The sequence below is a fragment of the Dermacentor silvarum genome, chromosome 1 (genome assembly GCF_013339745.2).
Source record: "Dermacentor silvarum isolate Dsil-2018 chromosome 1, BIME_Dsil_1.4, whole genome shotgun sequence".
Classification (NCBI taxonomy): domain Eukaryota; kingdom Metazoa; phylum Arthropoda; class Arachnida; order Ixodida; family Ixodidae; genus Dermacentor; species Dermacentor silvarum.
In genome coordinates, this window is record NC_051154.1 from 326,420,608 (window position 1) to 326,447,732 (window position 27,125).

A 27,125-nucleotide genomic window follows, 5' to 3' on the forward strand; every position below is an offset into this window, starting at 1 on the left:
CATAAATTCGATCAAGGCGGGCGTAAGAGTGACCTTGAATTCGTGTATAAGAGCAAGAACCCTGTCCCGACGCTCCTATATCTATGAGCCCTGCATTCTCTATCACGTTAGACAAAACTTCACCACTCCTGTCTCGCTGAATGTTAATCCCACTTCGATCACTCGGATCACATACACAATTGAAATCTCCCATTAACACAATGCAGCGTTCACAGTCCAGTAGATTAGACACAGTATCAAATAAAAGAATTCGTTCGGCAGCGTCATTAAATGCGTAGAGGTTAACTATTCGCCATGGCACACCCTGCAACACAAAATCGCAGTATATGTATCGGCCTTCAGCGTCCACATGGTAACTAAATGCTGAACAAAGTAGGCTCTTTTTCAGAAACAGGAAGCAGCCCGCGGATAAACCAAGGGCGTGTGAAACGCAGACATTATATTCAGACAGAAAAGGTCGCAAGGCCCTTTCTGTTTCGTCATCACTCTCAATCTTCGTCTCCTGCACGGCGACGAAGTCGAGGCGATGCCTAGATAAAAGCCGGCGAAGCTGTGCCTGTTTCTGCAAAGACCTAAGGCCCCGTACATTCAAAGTTGCGAAGAGAAGTTGCTGTGTCAGCGCCATGGTGACTAACCACTATACGGACCTAATTATCTATGTGGTCGGTCCTTGATGGCAACGGTGAGGCTCCCTCCGAACCCCCACCAGGCCTCCTGGACCGTGATCGTCGGCACTTTCCTGAGTGTTTCGATGTCTTGCGGCGACGTGCTTTTCTTGTGGTACTGGTCGTGTCGCTGTCCGTGCTTGTTTCTGATGTGTTTGTCGCGCGGCGCTTCGGAATTGATGCATCCGCGTTACTTCGTCTGTCCTCTACCAGCACAGGGCACGTGTCGAGAAGCTTGGGTGAAGCAGATGATTCATTTTCGGCTGCCTCTTTAGCTTGCTGGGCAGGAACTGGCTGTGTGATTACGGGCGCCTCATTGCACTGTTGCTTGGACTGATCATCTGTCGCTTTGCTACCTTCCTTGTCCTTGGGCGGTTTTGCGATGACATTGTCTTTTACATCTAGACGAGACTTGCCGGCACAACTGGTCTCCGCGGCAGAAGGAACATCTCCGGTCGCGTCCATTATGTGTTCTTGCACGCATTCATCAGGAGGTCGTGTCCTATGTCGTAACTTGTCGGCGTATGTTACCACACATTCTTCAGCTTTGTGGCCAAAGCGCCGGCAGTCTTCACAACGTGGAGTTCTGCAGTTGCGACGAATGTGGCCAACCTTGTTACAGCGGAGACAAAGCGGGGGTCTGCCTGGAATCAGTACAAGGCTCTGCACTCCACAGACAGGTAGGAGATGTGGAACGTCACCCACACCTACTCCGTCAGCAAGAGACAACACCACATCACGATTTAGAGTACGCATTTCTTCCATCTCCGATACTCTCCAGCTTTCTGCTGATATAGATTTCACTTTCCCGTATGCCTGGAGTGAATCTCGAATGTAGGCGTCTTCCAAACGCTCAGGTAGCCATAAAAGCTTCATTTTTACTTCCGTGGGCTCAGGGTCCATGACGATGCAGCGTCTTCCTTTCACTGATAAATCCCCGCACGTGACTAGATTTGATTTTGTCATCGGTGACTTGCACGTCACCATCCACACGTGCGACATCTGAAATTGGCCAATGGAACTTATTTCCTTTAGGTCAATAACATTCCGAAGGGCGTCTCTGAAGTCTTGGGCTCTGTACGGTCGACCAGCTAAGTCAGCATGCAGGAAAACGGAGTCCACAACCAGCTTACCGGTAGGAAGACGAGGTAGCACAATACGGTAGTCATTGCTGCTGGCTGACGCCTGAGCAGCACCTCGGCCAGGGGCCGATAAATCCTTTGGAGCGGAGAACATGAAAAACGCGACCGTTCGGAACGCCGTCTTCTTCTTTCTCCCCTCAGCCATACAGCCACGCTTGCCAGGCTTGCATTCGTGCAAACCATATGATTGCGTTCGAGCGCCCTCGGTGAACGGAACCACCTAGAAACGCGGTATGCGCGAGCGGCGCAGCGTGGTGCCAGCGGTCAAACACTGTACCTACTAGCAAATGGAGTGTTGCTACCGGGATACCGCACACGCTAACATTCTCTAAGAAAGGAACGCAGCCAAAGCAGCCTGATATTTGTTTTTCCTACTGCAGCGTGCGGCTCCAGTGACTGGTTTCTTGTACGAAGAGAGAGCCCTTCCCCCCAGCCTCGGAACGAGCCAACGAACGTCTGCAGTCAGCCTTGCATAAAAAGGGAGGCGTCCAACCAAACTTCTAGCGCGGAGACTTCCGGCCCAGCATGGGAGCTAGGGCTGCCAAGAGACATGCTGAGCCTGCCTTCGGCAGGCGTGAGGCTGGAGGGATGCGACGAGGACATCGCTGCAGACAATCTACGGCCACAGTACCCGCCTCTCTTCACGTTCGGCGTTTTCACGAACGACATCTGCTAGAATGAAAGTGCACCGTCAACGGGGGTATCACGTGAACTTTGTGTATGGTGCCCGTATTAGGACAAGCACGTGCGTTTCATTTTAGCGAAGACCCGCTTCTTTCGAAGAACTCTTCGAACCCTGTACATCATAATAAATGGCGCCTACAGTGAGGCGTTTACTGTTTATCGATACGAGGTGTTCCATCTCTCGGTGTTATAATCATTGGCCGGATTGTGAGTGCGGCACTTTCGATTGGTTTCGCTTCAACTATACAGTGAACCGTTGGCCATTTGTACGTAGCAACATAAAGAAAACTACAATACCTAACTGATTGGGTTTACCTACCCACGTGTAACGCAGGCACAATGAAATACGCTCTCATGTAGGACTGCGGAGTTATTTTGAGCACGTGATGTTTTTCAACATAGCGGGGGGGGGGGGGGGGTTAACCAAAGCATTGCATGAGCGCTGCTGATTTTCTCCCCCATCGCAATGCAGCCACCATGGCCGGGAACTGAATCTGTGACCTGGACTTCAGCAGCAGAGCATCGTCGCCACTAACACCACTAACACTAATGTTGAATTATTGGACCCTTTCTGAACTACCGTCAGGATCGGCCCACATTTTCTGTTCGCGGTTGACACATAACGCACGGCTTAAACAGCCCCGCGTTTAAAAGAAAAACGATCGCGGCTTAGCGTTGAAAAGCACCGTGGGCTGCTGTGCTTAAAGGCAGAACTTCGATTCCACCATCGCTCACACTTTATTATTGCGATAGCAATTATATGGACACTCCAAAGCGGATTTCTGCCGTCGCCGTGAGGTTCCGTATGACGTCAACGGCGATGAAATCGTCGCCGCGCTCCGGACGCTGTATGTGCGAGTGAAAGGGCGCGAACGCACGTCGAAGAGCAAACGCGCGTTATGCGCCGTGCTCCCTGAAGGGCTGCAGAATTAAGCGTCTCTTTCCTCCTTTCCATATATAAAGAGCAAACGCGACTTTTTTCCGTGGCGCAAAAGGGTGTGGGGGGACGGGAGGGAGAGAGAGAAGGGGAGGCGACGTTTAGCTGCGGCACCAAATGCGTATTTATATAAAAACGCCGCGCGCGTTCAGTGCGAACGCGGGCAAAACGCCGACGGCGTCGACAACAGTTCTGCGCGTTGCTGGTGATGCTGCATGTCCAAGTTTATACAGCTGATAAAACTACTATCCTTACTCCGTATAGCTCTCTACTAATTTGCTATCGCAATTGATGCTTCGCCTTTCGGGTGAAACTGCGACAATTTTTTTAACAACGAAGCTGTTAAAGCTGGAGGAGAAACGTCCGAAGTCCGCAGAAAACTCCGCGCCGTTGCCTAGCAACAACCAAGCCACAGCTGCGCACCACCTGGCCCAACCTCGCCTAGCCGCGCATGCGCCGAGGCAGTAGCAACGCAGCAGACGCCGCCAAGCCACGCCCACCAACGGAACACTCCGCGCAGCCGCCACTCCGAGCTACCGCAGCAGCTGGTAAACCGTTTCCCGCCCCGCCGAAGCTACCGAAAATAGCTGGTACGTGTCGCCTAGCAACCATCTACGTTATAACTGACGTAAACTCCCAGTGTGCATGCGCTTGGCCTCGGAGTTTGCCATAAAAGGGGCTGCGCCTAGTGGTGTCAACTTTCGCTAGATATCGAGCGGCTGGCCTCCAACGCGTTCGGCGTCAGCAAGCAACAGCGTTCTTGGCACTGTGCCAACCTTGGTTAGCCTGCCTGCTTTTGTGGCATGCCAGGAACGCTGTCGCTCTTAGGCGCCGACGCGTCCAGCGCTAGTCACGCGAAATGTCGCGTAAGGGAAGGTACCTCCGAAAATGATCGCTCGAGAATACATCCCTACATGCGTAGTTAAAGAAAACGGGCAAGTTTGTACTCGGTCGTGAAAAGCTTAGGCGCAGCGAAATTGTCGATCCTCAAATGCGAAGTAATAGCAAAATACTAGGCCAAGCAAAACCTACTTGCAAACCTAGCAGCAACCAAGTTACAGAACCTAGCAGCAACCAAGTTACAGAACCCTATAGCAGCAACCAAGTTACAGAACCTAGCAGCAACCAAGTTAATACCTAGCAGTAGCAGCCAGTAAGACATGAGGATCGACAGTTTCGCTGTGCTTAAGCTTTGCACGACCGAGTGCAAACTTGCCCGTTTTTATTAAAGTGAGTCGAGACAGGAACCTAGCTGCGTATCACCAGTGTTGTACGGAACGGCGTTGCAAGGGACGGCGTTCCTGGAACTAGTTCCTTTTGGGAAGAACGGAGGATCACAACCTTTCCATTAAGGGTCGGTGGAACTGTAACGGCAACTCGTTACGTTTATGAAGGAACGGCCGAGGGAACGGCGTTCCTTATGTGAACGTTCCATGGTATTGAACAGACGCACGCACGTAGCATCACGCAGGGCGGATGGGCGACCACGTGAGGCGCAAAGAACTACCGCGTGCCTGTCACTTGACTGTGGGGCATTTTTTGCGTGAGTTATCCGTTGTATTTTTTATTACTAGGCTTCAAGATTGTCACGTGACGCTCCCTCCCGTAGTTTCTTTTCTACGTGCCTACCTGGCGCAAAGGAATCATGACGTCATAATCGCAGCGCCACTCGAGGGACTTCATGCATGGCGGATGGAAAGTTTCCAGTCCTCGCCGACACCGAACCCTTCCAGCCGAGGCACAGGATGAACTGCGCAGTACTTGCTGGTACCAATTGGCTGCCCGCTGTCGGAGATGGAGAACTTCGAGGGATTGAACCAACGTTTCCTCAAGTACAACACGGCAGTACCCTCAAGCGCTTCGGTGGAACGGCTCTTCAACATTGCCAACGAAGTGTTGACGAAAAAATCACCAGCCCTTCCTCTGTCGAGAAAATGGGGGTAAGTGAAGCTTGTGGCAAGATCACGCTGTCGCAGGCGTTCTGCTTCGTTTGCCCTAAACTCAGGTTCGGCGGCTCTTCGCTGACGTTTGGCCCAACATCGGCCTTCCGTAACTCCGGGTCCGCAGCTCTTTGCTGACGCTTCACCTCGCCTTCGGAAGCCCTCTCGCTAAAATCAGCGCGTCGACGACGAGCCCTTTCCCGAGCCAGTTCGCGGCACCATCACTCACACGCAGCCTGCTCCTCGGCGGAACGCACCACGCGCAGATCTCCCATCTGGACGCCTAAACTGATCTGAAGCGAGAAAAGCACGGCGGAGTGCGCGCCAAGCCCCTTTCCTTTCCCTCTCCGTGACACACCACGGCCCTGATTGGTCGTTTGGTGTGTCACGCGCGGCTTTCCTCGCACGAGCTCTACTCTGGGAGCGGAGCTGAAATGTGCAGCCCCGGTATAAGCCCCGCGTGATTTATTTCTTCCTTTCTTTCTCTCTCTCTCTCTTACTTTATTTCTTCCTTTCTTTCTTTCCTTCGTTCCTTCCTTCCTCCCTGTCTTTCTTGTCTGTGGCTCATACGCGCATACCCAAAACGGGTATGCGCCACACGTGATTTTATTATCGTTAATCGTGACGTAACAGACGAGCGCGTGATGTTATTGATGTCATGACCTATCAGTCATCTTAGTCATACATTCGTGCCCTTCCATGCCAATTTTGGTATATACCAAGGGAAGGAGACGCGAGTTTTCGACACGTTTTCAATAGGGTTTTAGCGTGACACCCCCACCACCACCGCCAACACTTGTGAGGCAATACAAGCTTGCGCTTGAAAAACGGGTTCGTCTGTCTGGCACCAACATCAAATGCAACCCTTGCTGAGTTCAAACAAGGGACTTGCCTAAGTTGCCAATATGTATTCTGGACATTTCTTTTTTCCACTTATACTGCAATATTGAATTAGCATTCACTAAATACCTATGCATTGTTTCTTTCGATGAGGTTTCTTGTGCAAGAAATTTAATCATATTGGTGCATGTGAGTAACTTTCTGTGACTAATGTGAGTAACATCACTGAGCTGCCCATAAAGAGCAGTGTCCATAAAATTACATCACTTTCTCGATGTGAGCACTCAGATTGTGTTGCAATTTTTATTCGTCTGCGAAGATTTAAGATAAAAGGCCAGCGCTGTGAAAGTACTGTTACATGACTTTTGATTGCGGGCTCCCATTAAAAAAACTAATATGAGAAATAATTCATTCCGTAAGATAAATGTTGTCTTAGCAGCTTTGGCGGTTGATAAGTAGAGCATCTACCTAGCATGCATAGCATAGATAAACAAATGGCCTACATATACATAAGTATGTGCATAATATCACGGCAGATGGCAACTGGGGGAATTCGCCGTAGGGTCCATAAAATTGCTATCGCAACAAAAAGAAAAAGAAAAAAGAAAAGAAAAACACGCAAGCTGGCTACTCTCTTGATTGAGCAAGGGGGAGGGGCCCTCAGTTCTGTTGTGGGGTGTAGGATTGGTCTGTCGTGGGGTGCAGGATGCGTCGATTTAGGCGACAATGCACGATGACACCTTATAAGTGGGTGGCTTGCTGGCCGCCGTGGAGGTAGAGCCGTCTTCTTGTGCTGCCCGGGTGGCATGACCTTGTCTGCAACGTGAGGAAGTTGATTACCGCAAAGGGACTCATGTCCAAGGATCCTAACGATGTCCTTGTCCGGTGGCATTAAGGTGGTGCGTTGCAGAATGCTGAAGAAGGTAGATTGTGATACGTGAAGTGCGCGAGGCGATGAGAGCATGATGCGTCGGATAGCTGGGAACAAAAGACGATGACAAAGTCGAAGTGCTGCGTGAGTTTGGCACTAGCGTGCCAAACTTGACAACAACAACAAAAAAAAAACGACAAAAACGGGCACTAATTGGCGAATACATGGGGTGAAAACGCGGAAATGAAAAGATCATCTTCATCACGTCGGCGGTTGGAACGGGTGAAGACGACTAGGGCGCAGAGGCGTGAGCTTGACGGGTGCTTCGGCCCGGGCTCACGAGGCCTCTACCTGGTCGGCTCTGCACTTTCCGATGACCTGGCGTCTTCCCACCGCAGGCTGCGGTTTGCACAACAGTGAGCGCTCTGCGGTAGCTGCACGAGGAGGCGCGGAAGAGTGGACTGCAAGGCGACTGAGCCTGGAAACCCAGGCCTTCCACTCGATCACAGCGGACCTGCTGGAGAAGCTCGAGACGACTGGATCTGACCTCTTCTCAACGGCAAGGCGTCGGTTGAGCACATCGTCACGTCGACCGTTCGAGACTTGATCCCTTCCTCCGACCCCAGGCTTCCTTTCGCTGGTGCTATCCAAACATGGACTCTTGGACCATGACCACCGCCTACAACCGGTGAACGCTTTATTTGCACGCGACCTCTGCTTGTTTTCTTACCCCTAGGTAACTTATAGTGAACTCTATCTTTGCTCTTGAACTTATCAGTGTGTCTTGTGGTATAACTGTCATTGTAATTTATGAAGCACCCAGGCGCAACACCTCGGATACCTCGGTTTTCTGTCAATCTGTAAATGACCTAATCATCACATAGATACACGCCACCTTGCATAATTTTTACATGCGGCCTATGGGCCCATGATAACGTGGCAATTGGTGCGTATATTCGATTCATGCGGGAGACAATGGCCAGTACGAAGGCCACTTCTTCAGGCATACAGGTTGTGCGGATAGCGCTTGTGCTGGGGCTATCTATCCGCGTCATAGTAAAATGGGGTTGTAAGTGTCCCGTAGCGTTTGTGAAGGGCCTGAAGTATAAAAATCCGGAAAACGAGCCTAAGCGAGACAGGTAGCGACGCCAACTTGCTGTCTCCGCGCTAGGCACCTTTGACATCATGAATTCTGACACCGCCAGCTCCACCAACAGTATATATTTATTTGTAAAGAAGGATTTCACTACATTCTGAGGGCACCAAAGCGCCAAGCAAACAAGTTTTCACAGCGTTTCTACAGCAAGAGGTGCTTAAATATAATGAAACACTTCACAATCCGTGATGCACCAAAAAAGTCGCAGTTTCGCCAAAAGGCTAAGCATCGATTGCGATAGCAAATTATTAGACAGCTATGTGAAGTATGGATAGCAGTTTTATCGGGTGTTTAAACTTGTAAATATTCGCCTACTAACTAAACTAACAAGCATGGTGCCACACACGCACAGCCAAGCCTGAACACATCTCACTCGGCGACCGCGGGCACTCGCTGTCAAAACGCTGACTTCAGGAAGCGCTCCAGAAGCAGTGGGCGAAATGACCTTCGTGCTTCCTGCTGCGTCAACGCACACTAAGCTGCGAGAACACAGCGCACACGAAGGTATCTGCATTCTGCCCTCGGCACACTAGACTCAGTACACATCGCAGATAGGGCCCGCGCGGCCGCGTTCAGCTGTGCCATGCGCAGAAAATACGCAGCCACGCCCCCCACCTCCACCCCCTCTCCCCAAATGCCTTGCGCACCATAGAAGCCGGTGCGCTTCCTCCCAGCCTTCCTTCGTTGCGCACGCGCGAGATCAAGCCACCATCCTCGGCACACCCTCGCACACTTTCACCCCCGCACACAGCATACGGTGCGCGGTCACGATGTTATCACACTTGGACTTTATATGGAACATCATGGCGACGCCGACGGCGACGACACGGAAATGCGTAATATGTAATGCGTAAAATGTAATATGTAGTAGGATGGATAACCGGTGGAATATTAGAGTTACAGAATGGATACCAAGAGAAGGGAAGCGCAGTCGAGGACGGCAGAAAACTAGGTGGGGTGATGAAGTTAGGAAATTTGCAGGCGCAAGTTGGAGTCAGCTAGCGCAAGACAGGGGTAATTGAAGATCGCGGGAGAGGCCTTCGTCCTGCAGCGACATAAAGGCTGATGATGATTATGACAGCCAATTGAAATGTTTACCTGTGCAAGCACCATCAAGCCTTCAGCATAGCCTTGCGTGGGCTGAGAGGATGCAGAGGGCGAGTCCACGACATGGCTTGTTGCATCAGGTGCACTGTCACCTTGGTAAACTGGATGAGGCAGCTGGGAGGTTACAAAGTTAGTATTATTAGTATTAGTCATGAAAGCTGAAGGGATGTCATGTAGCCGTAATTGAATATGTGCTTAGCTTAGCTGCTTTGGGACCGCCAACAACATCCTTTGCTTGCCTTCACAAAATTCTTTTGCATGGTTGGCCAAACTTATTTCTGAATTTGTGCTCGCAGTAGAGGATTTAAAATGCATGCGGTAATTTTTTCCTTCATAACAATTTGCGCACTGGGTGCCACGAATCAGGGGCGTAGCCAGAAATTTTTTTCGGGGGGGGGGGGGGTTCACCGGCCCGACCGGGGGGGGGGGGGGGGGCAAGCTTCTGCATGCTGTCCTCTACTTCACGTGATCAATAATAAATATCGGTAGTTTAAGCAGACTTTATACATGTATATCAAAGACATGGGACCCCCCCCCCCCCCCCCTCGCGTGTGCGTGTGCTTGTGAAGAAATTCAGTAAAAAGTAAAGTAAGCTCAGTAAACACAGTAAGTACGACAGGTACAGTGGGCTTTTGGAGCAACGGTCTCTCATCGCGCCACTGAATGGACCAGTCTTCGAAAACGCATCATTGAGACGACCCGTGCGATCGGAGACGACATCATTAATTGTTAATATCCGTTAAGCGTAGATGGCGTCGTCCTCGTCGGGGCGAAGTGCGTTTCACAAGTTACGGACGGCTATACGCGTGGAAATGCACGTGTGACCAGGCTATACCTGCTCCCATAGCAATAGCTTGTTCGCTGCGTCTTTGCGCTAGAAAACTTAAATACGCGCAAAAAAAAAATAAGGCTTTTTCTTTTCGAAGCTTTCGTCGCCCTGCTCCCTCATACGAGAGGGTTGCATTTCCTGCGGCAAGTGCATGGGCCGCTGTGTCTTCCGCTGTCTGCGAGCGTGCAGCCGTCATTTGCCTTTACGTCAACAGATTCAGAATTGTACAGAATATTTCACCGCACAGCATAGATATGGCATGTGTACGCATTTTAAGTAGTGCGTGCAACTCATTTCTGCTTATTCTTGATATAAGCGCGAAGAAGACACGGACGGAGGCGGAAGAAGACAGGACGAGCGCTATCCTATCCGCTGTCCGCTATCGCTAAGTCATGTACACACTGTATGCAACAAAGTTTTTCGCAACAGCTAGATAGGCTAAAGAAAGCTGGATATCCAGCACATTTGTTATCCCTAACCTGCGAAAAGCTTTCAAAATGGGTCAAGGGTGCTGCAAAAAAACAGCAAGAAAAACAGAAAAAATAACGGTTTGCAGTGGTGCCCTATGTGCACAAGTTGTCACATGGTTTACGGAATGTAGCCAGTAGGTACGACGTCAATACGGTTTTTTCGGCTCCCCGTAAGTTGTCAAGGATGTGCCCTATCATAAAAAGGAAACTTGAGCGGGGGGGGGGGGGGGGGGGAGTAAAAAGAAGAAAAAATGATTGTGGCGTTAGGCACGTGTCCCCTTTAACACATTGTGACACAGGCATAGTCTATCACATTCCACTCAAGTGCGGTAAAGCTTATATTGGACAGAGCGCCAGATGCCTCAATATGAGACTAAATGAACATCAGCATTCCCTTAACAATCCCAACGCTTCTCATCTAGCCTCGCATTGTTTTACGTGCGGTTGTAGGCCATTGTTTGAGGACACAAAAGTCCTTTCTAGACACAAATGCCAAACTACACGCGAAATCATTGAGGCATTTCACATTAAAAGACTAGGAGAAACTTGTGTTAGCCAGGCATCATTATCATTGTCAGAAAGTGAATTTCAATATTTGCTCAGCACGTGCGTCAGTGCGAAGTAGAGTTCTTCTTTCTTTTTTCTTATTTAAATTTTAGCGGCTTCACCATTTCCTGATTAGATTTGTCTGGTAACTGCTATCCTTTTGACCATGTGATGTTTTCTTTGCTACGGTTTTCGCAATCACTTATATATATGTTTGTTATTCCCAATAAAGATTTAGTTGTGAAAAAAATAGCGCTCGTCCTGTCTTCTTCCGCCTCCGTCCGTGTCTTCTTCGCGCTTATATCAAGAATATGTTACCGTACCAACTCGCCCAACTATCCATTCTTATGCAGTTCATTTCTGCTTCACTTACGCCAGTGCAAACAGGAAGCGGCCTTGTACCTCACAGAATCTCGACTGATTGGTGTACTAGTGATGCAGGAATGAACTCCGGTCTTGTTCAGTGCATAGTGCACATAATCAATTTCTCAGGACGCGTGAACTCCGACGAGAACTGTCAGCGCCTGCAACAAGAGTTTACTTACGCTGTACTGCGCACAGCAGTAATTCATGCATGCTTGTCGGCTGTCTGTTTCGTGCATTCTGTTGCGAGTCGGTGGAATTTCACTGCTGTCATCAACCCCTTCGTGTGTACATTGCTGGTTTGGGATTCCACAACAAAACAGCAACTACCAGCCTTCCGTAATTGCTGGTTTGGGATTCAACAACACAACAGTAATTACGAGCCTTACGTAGGGGCGCAATCGCAAACAAGAGACGTTTCTCGCGCAGACTACGTTTTCGCACTTGGGAAGCGGCAAGCGGGCGGCCGGAAAGGACAAAGCGGGCGAAAGGCCAAAGTGGCCGGAAAATGTTTTCCGCGCCTGTCCAAGTTGTTCACATTTGTTTTGCTACCGTCGCGGCCGCCGCTGCCATTTTCGTCCAGATCCATCTCGTCTGCGTACGTTTGTCGGCGTGGTCGCGCTCATTATCGCATTATTTCGAGTGGTATGTTCATTCTTTGACCCACATACCGTCATCAAAAGTGATCATTTTACGCAACTTCGCGTGTCATCTGCGACCTTCGGTAAATTCCTCGTTGGCGTTCCGTAATTCTCCTCACACGGGCGCGGTAGCGCTGAGTCACAGGTTGGTGCCTAGGCGTGATAATATTTCTTTAATAGCTTTTATTTACAAGTTGTAATAACATTTCATCATTTCGTATTGTCGGCGCCTCCAGGACACCAAAGGGGCAACGGGAACACCACAGCTAAAACCCGGGCTGGCCCTTGTGTTGGGGCTCGCCAAAGCCTGCGCGTCCTACGTGAGACCTACGCTCCCAATCTATCGTCGCGACGAGAAAAGCACCCCGCGACTTCTGCAACGTACTGTACACGTGCGAGGAGAATTATGGAGCGCCAACGAGGAATCTGCCTAACTATTGTCTGCCGTGGAAGTGGAAGAATAAATGGCTTTTATACTTCTACCTACTTGTTTTCTAGAAATGGACAATGAATAAATGGAAGACGCGGACACCTCGGAAACGGCGGTGGTGGGTTCGCCTGGCTTTGCAAAAACGCGAGAAGTTGGGTCACGCCAAGGCTTCGTTGCCGCACCTCCGGTCGCGCGACGTTGAATACTATCGCGAGTATCGCTGACAGTACGTTTTAGTACCACTCTTGTCGTAGAGCAAGGGCTGGTTCTTGATCGCGTTGATCAGCATTACAGCCTACACTTTTGGTGCCATGTTCAATTTTACGACCGGTTGTTTACATGCTAGTGTAGCTTCCAGTGAAGCAGAACGACTTTCCGCCGCGTTTCCACTTCGCCATGGCGAAAAAATCGGCCAGAGACCGATTTGGCTCGCTGCCTGTTTTTCTGCTTGTTTTGCCGCCTAGGCGGGCGGATTTTTGCAAGATTTTGCCGCTTCCGACAGCTTCGAGACCAAGTGTGAACGTAGCCTAAGATCCTGCGCGAGCGCGGCCTAACCGGCACCTGAAGGGAAGCGGCGGAAATGTATACCGGATATTTCGACCACCTGGGGTCTTTAACGTGCACCTAAATCTAAGTAAACGGGCCTCGAGCGTTTTCGCCGTCATCTAAAATGCGGCTGCCGCATTTGTTGCTTCATTTGTCGCGCATTTGTTGCTTCAGAATGCGGCCACCACATTCTCGCCCAAAACTTCACAGAGTGTCAAAGCCTTGACAAACACCGTGACAGTTTTTTCCATATGCAGACATGATTCGCTGTAAATTAAGAACCCAAACGGAAGCGCCCAGGAATGAAATTGTGATAGTAGCACCGGTTTCATGAATTATGTCAGCGCGAAGCGACGAGAACTAAGGGTGGGTAAGGGGGGGGGATGGAAAAAATTTCGGGGGGTTTGAACCCCCCACCCCCCCCCTGGCTACGCCCCTGCCACGAATAACCAGAGAAACAGGTATGATATGCACCATTAAGAGTTATAAGAAACATGTAGTTTGTTAAGTCGCGTCAAAATTGGAAAACCTGAATAGTGAGTACCCTATACTGCTAAAAATTTATTTATTTGTTTGTTTCCTTAAGTCGTTTATTGCGCGTAAAGTTTCTTTCTAAAATTTCTTCCGCTACTAAAATTATAGTCACACGAAGGTGTCAGCATTGGTTACCACTTTAAAGAGAGCCCCCAATACAAGTATTTCAAGAACCATGCGACATAAGAAAAAAGACACAGGCCTGCGCGGCACAAGCAGCACAGTCACAGCGTAAGCTGGTGGAGCGGCTCAAGAGTAGCTCCAATTTTGGCACCACGCACAACAGGATCTTAACGGCAGTCTCTTCGCCTCGTTTTGACTAGAACGATCTTAATTGTCCGCCCAGCGTCGACGGCGAGCTGCGGCTTGTAATGCTCTCTGAACAGCAGTCTGCTGAGCCCGATGATGCCTAGTTGTAGCCGCGCACGTAGCTCTACCATTCGCTTCTTCAGCAGCGGTTCGTAGCTTGCGAGGAGACACCATAACGTGTATGGAAGAGGTATCCAGAATACGTGGCGCACATCTCACATCCCTTGACCCGTGGCATGGTACGTTGTTGTTGTTGATGATGATGATTGGTTATTAGAATTTTCAAAACGGGCTGGTGACAAATAGTCACCTAGCCTGCTTGAGTTATCCATGGTCTAGTTACATGCAGCATGCAACTGGTATATTCAACTTACATGTCGGGCACGCTGCGTTTGCAGGCACCTTAATTAGATGGCGCCACCGTACTGGCAGGCGCTCGAGATCGCGTTGATTGCGCGCGTCTTCTGAATCGCATCTCGTCGCCAGCGCCTGCGCGCCTACCTGGGGCGCGTTTTTAGGCCATTTTTTCACTCCCATATAGCAAGCGCTTGCGTGGCTCAGTGGTAATGTATCCGACTCATACGCAACGGGCCTGGTTTCGATCCCGGCGGGGACCGGGTACTTTTTTTCGCATTTCCGGCGATAGCGGTTACGGTCGCCAGCGGCGGTGGCTGCGGCGGACACCATCGCGAACCGAAACAGCTATTGGATTGAGCCCATAACAGCTTACGCTGTAAAGTTGGCTCAGATCACGAATACATTGATTCTCACTAATAGCGTCGGCACTGCATGTTCCCGCTGACGGACTCTACTCCGCGACGTGCGATCGAAGTGTTCATCCTGAAAGTGCTTTGAACAAACACGGGCCCCTTTGTAGGCTCTCCATCAACATTGGGTGATGGCCAAATTGCCACTATCCACTTTTGCCGACGAACGGTGTCACTCGGAAACCTGACAATAGAGAATCACGCGCATGTATTAGATGATAAGGTATACTGTGCGACTAGGATATTTTACTGTTATACTATACGCGTAAGTACAGAATTATTGTCGCCATGTGAATGCGTGTACCATAGAGTCTAGTTCTGCCTCGGATATAACACACCTACAAAACAAGGGAATTTACTTACAGATGGTAAGAGATAGCCGGCCCAAGTTGCGGCCCGCGCGGCTTGCTTCCTGGCATACAACCGGGGCATTGAATCAGCGGGTATACCTAGGCAAGCATCCGCACAGCTCGTGCGCGGAGCGAAAACTGAAGAAACGGTGGCTTTCGCGCATCGTTCGCTGGGAAAGAAACACAGAAAAAGCAGTAGTGGCCAGTCGACTCTTCATCCGGGAGGATGGGAAAGAAGCGGCTCCTTTCAGCAATTAAGGAACGAATCCTCCCCACCGCAGGCGTATCTTATCTGTGCGCGCGAGAAGCGCGGGGAGGGAATGTTAGCGATTGCGCTGCAAGGGTGAGCAAGGCTCCACAGAACTATGAAGTCCCTAGGTTTTTCTATTTTTTTTTTTGAATATCTAGGGACTTTAGACAGAACGAACGCCTGCGAACACGTCTGACGGCTGTCGCACGTAGGCCGACTACTGTACTGTGCCCGCACCGTCACGGCACCACCGGCTACCACAAAAGCTGGTTCCCTGAAGCGTCACTTACCGTGGGAACCTCAGGCCGCAGTCAGTGTATCTAAATGAGGAGCCGAAAATCACGTTCTCTGCAACACCGTAGAGGCTTGGGCGAGTCGGTATACATATACTCGACAGGGGAACGGCGGAAACGAATACACGCAAAGTGCCTCGAGCGGCCAGTCGCGCGGCAATTATGCGTATATTCGCGGGCTTCTTTAAGATCACAAAAACACTCTTATGTAGCACGTATTTAGCAACTCAGAAACCTGCAGTGGGAGTTTTTCGTGCTGCTCTAGAATTTTCTGATTTAAACTATTAATCTAATAATATTTGACAAGTTGAATGATTAATTACGACTAATTATGCATTTAGGCGGACTGCACATAATAATCTAAGTAACTCCAAACGACGGCAAACATTACCTTGATTCCGTCCAGCTACGTGGCATTTGCATATTTTTAAATCTTGGTGCATGATAGTCGGGACACCCTGTATAGGATTTCAGGGAACTCTCCATATGCAGATGGCCCGATAAACAATAATTTTTAAAACCTTTTCACGCGCTGTCTGGTAGTTTCCTTTTTTTTTTGGGGGGGGGGGGGGTTCTGCCCTCATTAGCTCCCCTGCTGTTATCCCCCTCCCACAAATTCGATTATGAACGGCCTTATGTGGCGGGCACATCCAGTCACAATTGATGTCGATTAGCTTCGCAGTATAGCATAGCCGTTGAAATTGAAGCATTCACGTCACCCTTACGATTCGTGCTGCGCTTGCGAAGCTGTCACTCATAGTGAAAACCATGTACTCTAATTACGAAGGCAGTATAGCTTTTCAGTGGAGCAATAAACCGACGCAGACGAGCGAACGCGTGTGCAGTGCCAGGTTGCCGCGCTGCTGCAGCAGCAGCGGACGCGGCCAACCGGTAGCCGGACAAAGATGCATATAGGTATACAGTGCCTAGGCACTGCAGTGTAATGTAGGCTCCCTAAGCCGGACTCGACCGCTGCGCCGCTAGTTAGCCCGACCACCTCGTGGGCCACATGATAGCGCTGGTCAATTCCCGGAGTAGCATGGCAGTTGTACGTGGTCGATTAATTTTTCTATTCGATTAACGAATAATCATTCATCATTTTAGCCTTTAATCTATTAATCGCTTTCGATGCAGGGTTTTTCATCGATGAATCGATTAATCGAAAAATTTGCCGGGCACATTAAAAAGGTTAAAACACTGTTATCTACTTTTCTAGGACCCTATTTTAATGTTTGGGAGGTTGAACCAAGTAATAAATGCAAGTGTATAAAGTTTTCTCTTTAATTTATTAAAGACCAAATAAGAGTTGGCACTAGTAGCCTTTGAAAATATAAACATGCGTTATAAAATGGCACTTAGAGCAGCATTAAACAAGACAAATGGCACTAGTGAATCCCTGTACAATACATTTAAACAAAAATAAGAAAAATGGCAGAAGTGAAAGGTCAAGTCCAACTAAAATATGCAAGTAATTGCAAAATTACTGGAGTTAGGCGGAAGTCAACACGCCTGACGCTGGATATCAAAAGCCATCCAATTCTTCGTGAAACTATAGTGTTCGTTTCCTGGGCGTCACCAAAGACAGCAGGGAGCCGTGGCGACGCGTAGTCGAAAATGTTCTGGCTGCATCAGTGCATGCAAAGTATCAGCGCACTTCGTCGCATGGCAGGTGTACGTTGGGGAAACAATGCAACGTCCATGCTTACACTGAACGCTGCACTCATAAGCCGAATTCTCTATAAGCTGCTCTCATATCGCCATGACCGAGTCAATGGGCGGCTTGCGCTGGAGTTTGAGGTATAGTAGCGGTGCCTGGTGGCGGCGAAAAGCGTCATCTGGGTAGTACCAGCTTGGATAGTATTGAGCCCTGCCTGTGGCGAAGCACGTTTCTAGCCCGCGTTTTGCGTTGATTCGCACTTTTTTCTGCCCTGTTTCGAGTGCGAAAAGGCTCGTCACTTCTCACAGACCATGGCGACCAGGCTGCGAGCTGGCCGCAGCCTATAGTTATACGAAAACGGACTCTCCGTGTGCCGTGGGACGTAATGCTGGAAGCAGAAGACATCGGCGACGCCGATCGGGAGAGACCTAGCTCAACCTCGAAAAAACGTCACCGTCGTTACTGCTGCGTCGTGGGCTGCCATGAACAAGAAGGCCTGAATCCCAACATCAGATTCTACCGTTTTCCTTCAAGGCCTCACGAAGTGGAGCGTCGGGCGCGCTGGATAACTGCATGCAGTTCGTCGCGCCATGGCCCATGGCTAAGCGAACTGCATGCAGTTCGTCGCGCCATGGCCCGCCATGGCCCATGGCTAAGCGAAATGGAAGACCGACATAGCAGCAGGCATGGCTGGTGATTCACGATTCGAGACCCGGCCACAGCGAAAATTAACAATTCGACCGGTGCGAAGTGGTGAAGTGACCAGGTGTGTGCAAATGACCACAAATGGTCGGGCTGATTCGGTGACAATTCACTACCCCACTACGAGCAGCACAGGTTAGAGAGTTGAATGTGCTCATCCTTGACCTCAAGCCAACACGCTGAGGCAGCACAGCAAGGTAGTATTGATTACAGCACATCGTTGTTCGAGCGCTGTCATTAAAAGCTACATCAAGCGAGCAGCGCACGAGCTCGCGCTGCAGCGTGATTCGCACGTACGTACGTTACTGCGAAATTATATGCATTGCATCAGTTATTTATCAATTGCTAGAGGGACACATGGCCGCTACTACAGCGCAGGCATAATTACTTGTCTAGCGGCATGCAGTCAAGAAAGATTGCAGGAGGCCCGCCGTTTCGCGGCATGTCGAAAGACCGCTGCCGTCGCGGCGCGTACGATCGTGCGCTCGAGCAGTTCGTACACCGCGGCATGCTGAAAGACCGCTGCCGTCACGGCGCGTACCGTCGTGCGCTCGAGCAGTTCCGTACACATGTCTGCTTATCGCTGCTGTGAATTCATTTATAGAAAGCATTTCCTCGCGTTTGTGCGCCTGAATCTAGCAGCGTGCAAACCTTACCTAAGTTCAACTTCACACGTGCGTGACTCGCTTCACTTGCGATTGACACCGCGCTAAAACTTCGCCGCTTATTTCTTGAACGGCGTACACGTATTCGGCGTTGCATAATTTCTTGCCTTTACGCAGCATGCCACCCATGGAAAAATCTTCGGCGCCCGATATTCGCTGCAACCCGTGGTACAACACAACCGAAAGTGGCGAGTCCATATTGTAAACGTGCTTCCCGAAGCAGACGACCGAGCTTGGTACTACCCAGTTTCGGATTGAGGGCGCTGTTTAGCACCATTTTTGCAGCGCCCCCTGGGCAAGGCAAGAGCCCCATTCGAACGCTTGGAGGCAGTATATAGAAAGGGACTTCGCTTGGCGATGGGAATTCCTCGGGTAGCTTCAAACGAGAAGGTTGCTACTGAAGCAGTCTCTCCCACTCCACATTTTGGTATCTCGGGCCTTGTTCACGCAGCTGTTAAGGATGGCCGAGTTCCCCGCAGGCACGGCGCTTCTGCGGCGGCTAACAACAAGAACTCGCTCCCATTTCCAGGCGGCGCTGAACACCTTCCGATCTTTAGGATTGGAATGACCTAAACGGAGTAGTCTCGACCCGCCATGGTCTATTTCGAACTGGAGCTTCAATGTACCCCGGCTACCGGCCGAACGCACCATTCCAACTGCCGAAGCTAAGTTCCTTGTACGTTGGACCACTTGAGCACAGCGTTTCAAAGCCACCTACAAGCGTACACAGACGGGTCGGAATGTGCACAAACCGATAGCCGGGCATTCTGCATACCCTCCCTTGATGTATCATGGTCTGGCCGCCTGGATCGCGTAGTTTTGTCTACAACAGTACAAAGCGCCGCAATTATACCGTTGCCTTGCGAAAACTACGGGCCTAATCTGCACGAGACATCGTGCTGCTGCCGCACTCAAAAGTCAGCATTACAACGATTACATCTTGGCCTACCTCAAGAGGAGTTTACAAGGCAATCTCTAGCACTGATCTATGAGCAAGGGATTTAACGTAAACTTTCAATGGATCCCATCCCACGTAGGAATTGAAACAAACGAAAAAGCTGATGCTTTTGCACGCCTAGCGCTGACATGTGTCCCAAAAGTCACAGCGCCAAGCATTTTTCAGATCTCTAAGAATGCAATGCGTAATCACTTTAGGGCTATCCCCAAGACTCCACACCAAACCCGTGTGATCCATAGACTTACTCGCGAGGAAGTGACGCTGTTGTACCGCATCAGAACCGACTCCGCGTACACCCAGGCTTGGTCATTCAAGACTGGACGTTGCCATTCCCCGCTCTATGCCTTCTGTGGTGATATCAGCGACATTGAACATTTCATTTGGCTATGCCTACAGTTCGACCCAGAAAGAAACGCGGTGGACGACAGCCTGAAAAAGAGTGGTCTTTTGCACAGGACCTATGAGGACGTTGTTTTCCCCGGAGGGCCCGCAGCAATCAGGAAGAGAGTGCAACGAGTGGTGATTGCCTTCCTGTGAGACACGGGGCTCACTGACACCTGGTGACACTCCCCTGATCTCAACTCATAGGAGGCTCGGGGGAACAATTACCGGCTATGTATACCACGCTAACCCCGCCTGCTGCAACACCACCACCAGCACCACCGCCTCCAAAACCACGTGCTCTTTTCTACAGAGCGAAGCAATGTGAATTGGCTGGGATGTTCGGGTGAAACCAACACCTTCTTTGAATGGCCACACAACCAGCATGCGGGAATAGACGCTACAGATTTGCTTGAATTGACAAAACGTGATCGTTATATCAAATACATGCTCCAAACCGGTGCGCATACTGTGCCACGTTTCAGTGGACTGGGAGTGACACGACGATCGACGACTGGGGTGCTATAGTATGCCTTGAATTGCGAGGGCATTTCAGCTTCGGGGCGTGCGCGGACTGGGCGAAGATAGGGTAAGCATTCGGCTCGGCATCACTCTGGACCTCCTTGCTCTGGACACGGAAAAACAGTCGACAGTCGCTCTACCACAGCCGCACCGTCACTGCTCGTGCTCCGCTATTCTAGTACGATTTCAAAAATTTCGCGCAACTCCTGTCAAACTCTCGAAAACGATTAATCGAACACGTCTAATCGATTAAGTGAAAGGTGGACATCGATGAAGATTAATCCTTTTGCGCGATGCTTTTAATTGATTAATCAATTAATCATTCATCCATATTACCAACCCTATCGCGGAGCTATGAAACTGAGTTGGTTCTAGTAACGGTTACACCTGTGTGGCGCCTCACGACGGAAGTCGGAGCAAGTAATAGTGACAGACCGTGCCGTCTCCGCGATCAGCTCCGGCGACGCGCCGGCGCGCTCACGGAGCTGATCGCGGAGGCCACGGACAGATGCGGGAAATATGTGAGGGACGGAGCGTCTACCGCATCTCTTCCGGAACGGCAGCGGAGAGCACTGAACGCACGCGTGACCCAAGCAGTCGTACCATCAGGGTAGCGTCACATCGCGGCAACTCACTGAACTAGGGCGCGCACCAACGGTTCCCATTGGGCAGGGAGCGATTGCGCCGCCATTGAGAAAATAGAGGCGGCGCTGGTTAGCGGAACAAAGGAAAATTGGTAACGCTTAGCGCTAAGGCAGGGCTGCGTATTTACGGAAGCACACAGATAACGCCTGCCACGAAATCAGCGGCGTCGCAAGTGTTGTTCAGAAGACAGCGCGCCGCGCGGACATCGCCCGGGTTCAGTTCGGAAACTCGCACGCGGAGCTAACGTCGCGTTTCCGGAGCCGCGCTTGCGTCTCCGTGTGCTCGCCTCGCAGCAGTCTGCTACACGCTCGCTGAAGAAGACGCACGCATTGGACGACTCTGCGGCCTGCTTCGTGCTTCTGTGCATCGTCATTTTCCAGCAAAGCGAGCAGTTACGTGGACCTTTCTCCAAGTTTTGCACTATGAACCGCGACGGAAAGGGAACGGTTGTCAGTCGTAGTTGCTTCTGTGAACTCACGGATCAGTCGCATACTTGTTCGTCTGTTGCACGTGCTGTAACACCAGAAGTCATGACCGGAATCGAAGAGCAGTGCAGGGCAACACCTTGTCGTGGCCGTGGCAGCCGTGGAGGCCGTGGTGGCCGTGACAGGAAGCCCGCAGCAACCTGGGACGGGATGTTCACGTTAGATGAAGTGAAAAATTCTCCCCCCGGTGCCATGCCTGCGGCTTCTGAGCAACCTGTGACCCCGATCATCCTCAAACGAAAGAGTTCACCTGACAGACGTTGTTTTGAAGACGCTGCGAAGACCGGAGGTGAGTTGATACGATTTTAAAGCACTTTTGATTGTTGAAACCCTGCTCGTTCTTGTGAGCATGTGCTCGTTTCGCGAGACAATGTGGGGTTTTCGGAAGGCTTCCGGTTCCGTTATCTCCTCGGCGCAGTAAATGTGACAGCGATCTTCAGGTTTTCCCGCCAGTTTTTGACAGTTTGTACGCTACCGATAGTGCATGATGCGGAAGAATGGTTAGATGCGCTTCTTGGGGACTTCGAGGTTAGAGGTCGACGCTCTCCCTACGTGCAGTGAAAAGAGCCACGCATGGCGTAATGTAGACGCGTAACCCTTCTCGAGAGAGATCTAGAGAGAGGAAGACATTCATGACAATAGAGGCAATATGACGAATGGGGCAGAGAGGCTTGATATATAGTAACAAGCAGACGAAGTCAACAGGTAATAAAGCCAAGGAAAGCATCGTAGAAATTACAGTTTGTTTAATTGAAATTAGCGTTCAATTTGCTATAAGTCTTGTGTGGTTACTAAAGCGAAACGAAAATGATAGTGGAAGAAGACGCCGGGGTGATCCTCGTGCTACACTAGAACGAGAGTATGGAGCCACAAGTTGATTAGAGCAAAAGAAAATTGACAGATACATTTGAAAGCACAGCTCTTGTCCGTCTTGGTGCTTCCGCATGCGAGTCGTTTGTGTTTTACTGTTTGTCGTGCTCATTGTGCTATGTGTACTCGTTCATTCTTCAGCGCCGTGTTGAGCGATCAGGGATTGTAGCGCACAGTATACTATATCGCACAGTATGTGCGATATAGGCCACTTCTCGTCGATAATCTCAAGAACAATATGTGCGGGGTGTTCACTTTTACGTTTATGGCACTTTTAAAATGGCGTAATTCTTGTCCCTGAGCTGGATTGATCGACGAGGCGGACAGTACAGGCACGAGAAATCGAAACACATGTCCCAGTAATTAACGAAAGTTCACTAATTACCTTCCTAATTAATTACCTTACGGCACATATTGAAATTGATGAATTGTTGCCGGTCAGCTTGGAAGACGTATCCACGTTTCCAGGATGAGACCAGCTCCGAGATGTTATTTCCCAAAGCGTGGAACGAAATGCATGGACGTTCCAGTTACTTTCGTGCTTCAATGCATAAAAAAGTGTTTTCTTAAAAAGGTAAGTGGAACAACAATGCATTTTTACGGCAAGTTTGATGGCACATCTTTAAACTGGCGTCATTCTGGAAATCCATTCCAAGTGGATACGCCTTGCAAGCTCACCGGCTACAATGCGTAAATTACAACATGTTCCGTGAAGTAATTGATTCAACAGATGATTACTAGATTTTTGTTAGTTATTTGAATATGTGTTTCGATTTCTCGTGCAAGTAATGTCCGCCTCTCTCAACAATCCCGCCCAAGGACTGGAATTATGTTATCTGCAAGAGGCTATTTTTAAAAAACTCCACAATTCTTAACAGTGATCGCCCTGTAGTGGTGGCTGCAATAATAGCGCTATGTCATGGCGTCCGAGATTCGAGCGCTGGCAGGTTTTGCTCCTTCCGTCCCATTCGCACGGAGATAGCGAAAGTTCAATGGTGGGCATAGCCAGGTCATTCTCCGCACCGCGGCGCTCGCAAGCGAGTGCTCCTAGGGAGCCTACATGCAAGCGCTGTTTTAGGGTGGTGACTACCTTTGTAAGGGTAAGCTAAATTGGCGGGTAAAATTTTCCGTCAAATATAGCATGTGGGAAACAAAACGGCGAAAAGACCAGCCGACAGACCACGTTTCCTGCACCCGTTGATGCTGTGAAACTAATTCATATTTTAAAATAAACTTTGGCCTCAGCAGCCAGAGACCTTAGCGTGTCTGAGAGCAGTGCATGGCACATCTACGTTTTAGTTAAACAGGCTTGTAAGCACAGTTTTTATTACAGCACACTTCGAAAACACCCTTTATATAGTGTGTACAAGGGGAAGGCAACGACAATGTTTAATGCAGTGCACATTCTTGGCGTGAGAAAATACTACCACGAGGACGCCACCCTTCCTTATAACTTGTTGCATTCTATGCCATTGAAAAACATAAGTTTGATGCGTTAAAATAAGAGGAACAGGCAACTAGTATATTAAAGATGTATGCAGGTTTCGTGTGCGCATTGCTGCAAAACTAAAGAAATTTATTAGATGGCGTGCCAAAAGGGGTACATGAGAGCGTGACAAAAAGAATGCAGGGATACGCCGCGACTACTAGCGATATTGAGAATCAAAATGGCTACTCACCAAATTTGGCGGTAAATAGCGCTCAAAATTTCGGAGTTGTCACCACCCTAAAACGGCGCTTGCATGTAGGTTCCCTAGGCTCCCTAAGTGCTCGGTACCTCAAAAATTATGCGTGGACACGGAATGGCGGAAGAGGTCACGGAAGCTGGCAACCAAGTACAGGGTAATCGAAAGTGTAAATGGACAACCAGAAGTCATAAATTAAACGTGAGAGATAAAGAGACCATAAATTGGATGCAAAGGAAGACATGGAGCATTACAAACACATCGAGAAAAGAAACCGGGGGAGGAAAGTCTGTATGATAATGCAAAGCGAAGTGCCTTGCTACGTGAGGCCTGTACTGGCTGCCTGAGGACAATAACATACCGGAGAAAATGTGCACCACAGGATGATACATGTGTGTGCTGCAAAAAAAAAAAAAAAAAAAAAACCACACAGGGAAACGAGCTTAAGTTTCAGACATTACACTTTCCTGCCGGGGAGCGCGCCTAATGCGACGACGGGAATTATCTGCCAGCGCTCGGAGGCCATGGCGGCGTTTGTCTGGTTGAGTTTTGCGCCAGCAGGTGGCGCCTCCGACGCGGGCGCTGTTATTTACGGCTCCGGCAACCCAGTAATCAGAAAACGTCATTGCGTTTACCGGGATACCGCACACGTTAACATTCTCTAAGGAAGGAACGCAGCCTGATATTTGTGTTTCCTATTGCAGCGTACGGCTCCAGTGACTGGTCTCTTGTTCGTAGGGAGAGCCTTTCCCCCCAGCCTCGGAACGAGCCAACGAACGTCTGCAGTCAGCCTCGCATCAAAAAGGACGCGTCCAGCCAAACGTCCAGCGCGGAGACTTCCGGCGCAGCGTGGAAGCTAGGGTTGCCAAGAGACATGCTGAGCCTGCCTTCCGCAGGCGTGAGGCTGGAGGGATGCGACGAGGACGTCGCTGCAGAGCATCCGGGGCCACAGTACCCGCCTCTCTTCACGTTCGGCGTCTTCACGAACGACATCCTGCTAGAGTGAAAGTGCACCGTCAATCACGTGAACTTTGTGTGTGGTGTGCGTACTAGGACAAGCACGTGCGTTTCGTTTTAGCGAAGACCGCTTCTTTCGAACTCTTCGAACCCTGTACATCATAATAAATCGCGCCTACAGTGAGGCGTTTACTGTTTATCGATACGAGGCGTTCCATCTCTCGCTGCTATAATCATTGGCCGGATTGTGAGTGCGGCACTTTCGATTGGTTCCGCTTCAACTATACAGTGAACCGTTGGCGATTTGTACGCAGCAACATAAAGAAAAGTACAATACCTAACTGATTGGGTTTACCTGCCCACGGGCAGCGCAGGGACAATGAAATACGCTCTCATGTAGGACTGCGGAATTATTTTGAGCACGTGGTGTTTTTCAACATGGGGGGGGGGGGGGGGGTTACCCTGCTGGCCACCCTGCTGGAGGGCCAAACAAAGCATTGCAAGAGCGCTGCTAATTTTTGCCCTCATCGGAATACGGCCACCGTGGCCAATAATAGAATCTGTTACCTGCACAGATGCTTTGCTGCAAAGATGCAAAGCATCGCAGCCACTAACAGCACTGGCTATTCAGTGTTAGTGGTTTCGCAAAACGATACCAGGTCGACCAACATGTTTGTGTAAGTTGACTAGTTGTGTGTGTGGGAGTCGCAATCACACGGGTATGTGACCGCAACTACATGACGACTACCACGTTGAAAACGACAATGACTTGATTTTTACGCCGGCCGTTCGACGCGTGCTGACAGCATGCCGATTGTTGGGCGCTACATAGGTAGTGAACGAGCATAAGTGTGAGAAACGCGAATTGTGATGTCAATCAGCGACAATGAGTTACACATTCGTGCCTATTTATCACCATGCCATGTGGGGTATGTTAAAACGACGATGACATTTGTACTGCTGCGAATAAATGTTAAAATATAATCGGCTCGGTACTGCGTCGCATGGTTTCTACTACCGTAAGCTTCCTTGAGAAAAGTACTGGGAAAAGTGGGCCGGTCCCAGAGATTGTGCAGTCAAACACGGCTCCTCAAAGTGCGAGCCTTCACTGAAAGGTGGTCTTCTACGCCCTGTTGAAGCTTTCCGGGCTCTGCAGGATGACTAATCCTTGTCTCCGCAAGAGCCCCGGCCTGCGCTGTAAACCACGGAAATAATTACGTCGATTGCCAGGTCGGAGTGGTTTACGAAATTCCCATGTCGTGCAGTAAAAAAAAAAAAAAAAATAAAAAAAAAATACGAGGGTCAAACTGAGTAATGCTTGAATGATCGGTTAAGAGAGCCCAACAATAACGTCAGGAATGGCAGAGAGGATCACCTGGCAATTCATTGCCGAGATTGCGTTCACAAGTGTAAACCTAATCTTCGTACCTGCTCTATTGTCGCCAGAAGCCACTATAAGGGGGTTAGGTTAACCATCGAAGCCAGGAGAATTATCGAAGCAGGCAATAGGTGTGTCAACGTGGTTTCGGTTTCACTGTCATCGAAAGAGTTGAACTACCTGAATGCGTCTGCGCATTGATAAAACTGTGATAGCGCCTTGGGCTTATATACGGTGCTTTTTCTGACTAAACTATGTTGGAAGTGGCGCCCGTGGGGGGTGTGTTTTCTCCCACTTTGTCCGTCGTCGTCTTCGCGCCTCGCGCTTCAGAATATGCTCAACGAACACGCCCAGTCTTACATTCTCAATTCACAAGGAAAGAAGACGAGAAAGGGACACGAGGCACAGGCGTCGAGTGTTTCAAAGAGCTGGCAGGCTTTGGAACGAGAAAAGTATGCGTTCGATGTGTTAGGCCATAGGTGGTGTCCAAGTCCACGCCCCATAGGGTGGCGTCAACTGGATTTGAATTGCGGATCTTCAAGGCTATGCT

At 49.8% G+C, this 27,125-nt stretch overlaps 2 protein-coding genes across 2 annotated transcripts in view; one reads left to right on the plus strand and one right to left on the minus strand.

Moving 5' to 3' along the window:
• Positions 1-2,774: 2,774 nt before the first annotated feature.
• LOC119437340 (uncharacterized) overlaps positions 2,775-27,125 on the minus strand; it is a 583,955-nt gene continuing 559,604 nt past the window's right edge. Inside the window, exon 4 of the transcript XR_007464963.1 lies at positions 2,775-2,788. The gene's annotated coding sequence lies outside the window, so the exon portion shown is untranslated. The remainder of the gene's footprint in view (positions 2,789-27,125) is intronic.
• LOC125943232 (uncharacterized) lies at positions 21,559-25,246 on the plus strand. The gene is made up of 2 exons (XM_049661989.1): positions 21,559-21,974; positions 24,945-25,246. The coding sequence occupies exons 1-2, from the start codon at positions 21,623-21,625 to the stop codon at positions 25,244-25,246; spliced, it is 654 nt and encodes a 217-aa protein (XP_049517946.1). The 5' UTR covers positions 21,559-21,622.

Bases quoted from the DNA above. Each gene is read 5' to 3' on its own strand.
- LOC125943232 (XM_049661989.1), top strand. From the start codon at position 21,623: ATGAACCGCGACGGAAAGGGAACGGTTGTCAGTCGTAGTTGCTTCTGT. The intron at 21,975-24,944 runs GTGAGTTGATAC...TTCCTATTGCAG, and splicing joins AGACGCTGCGAAGACCGGAG to CGTACGGCTCCAGTGACTGG.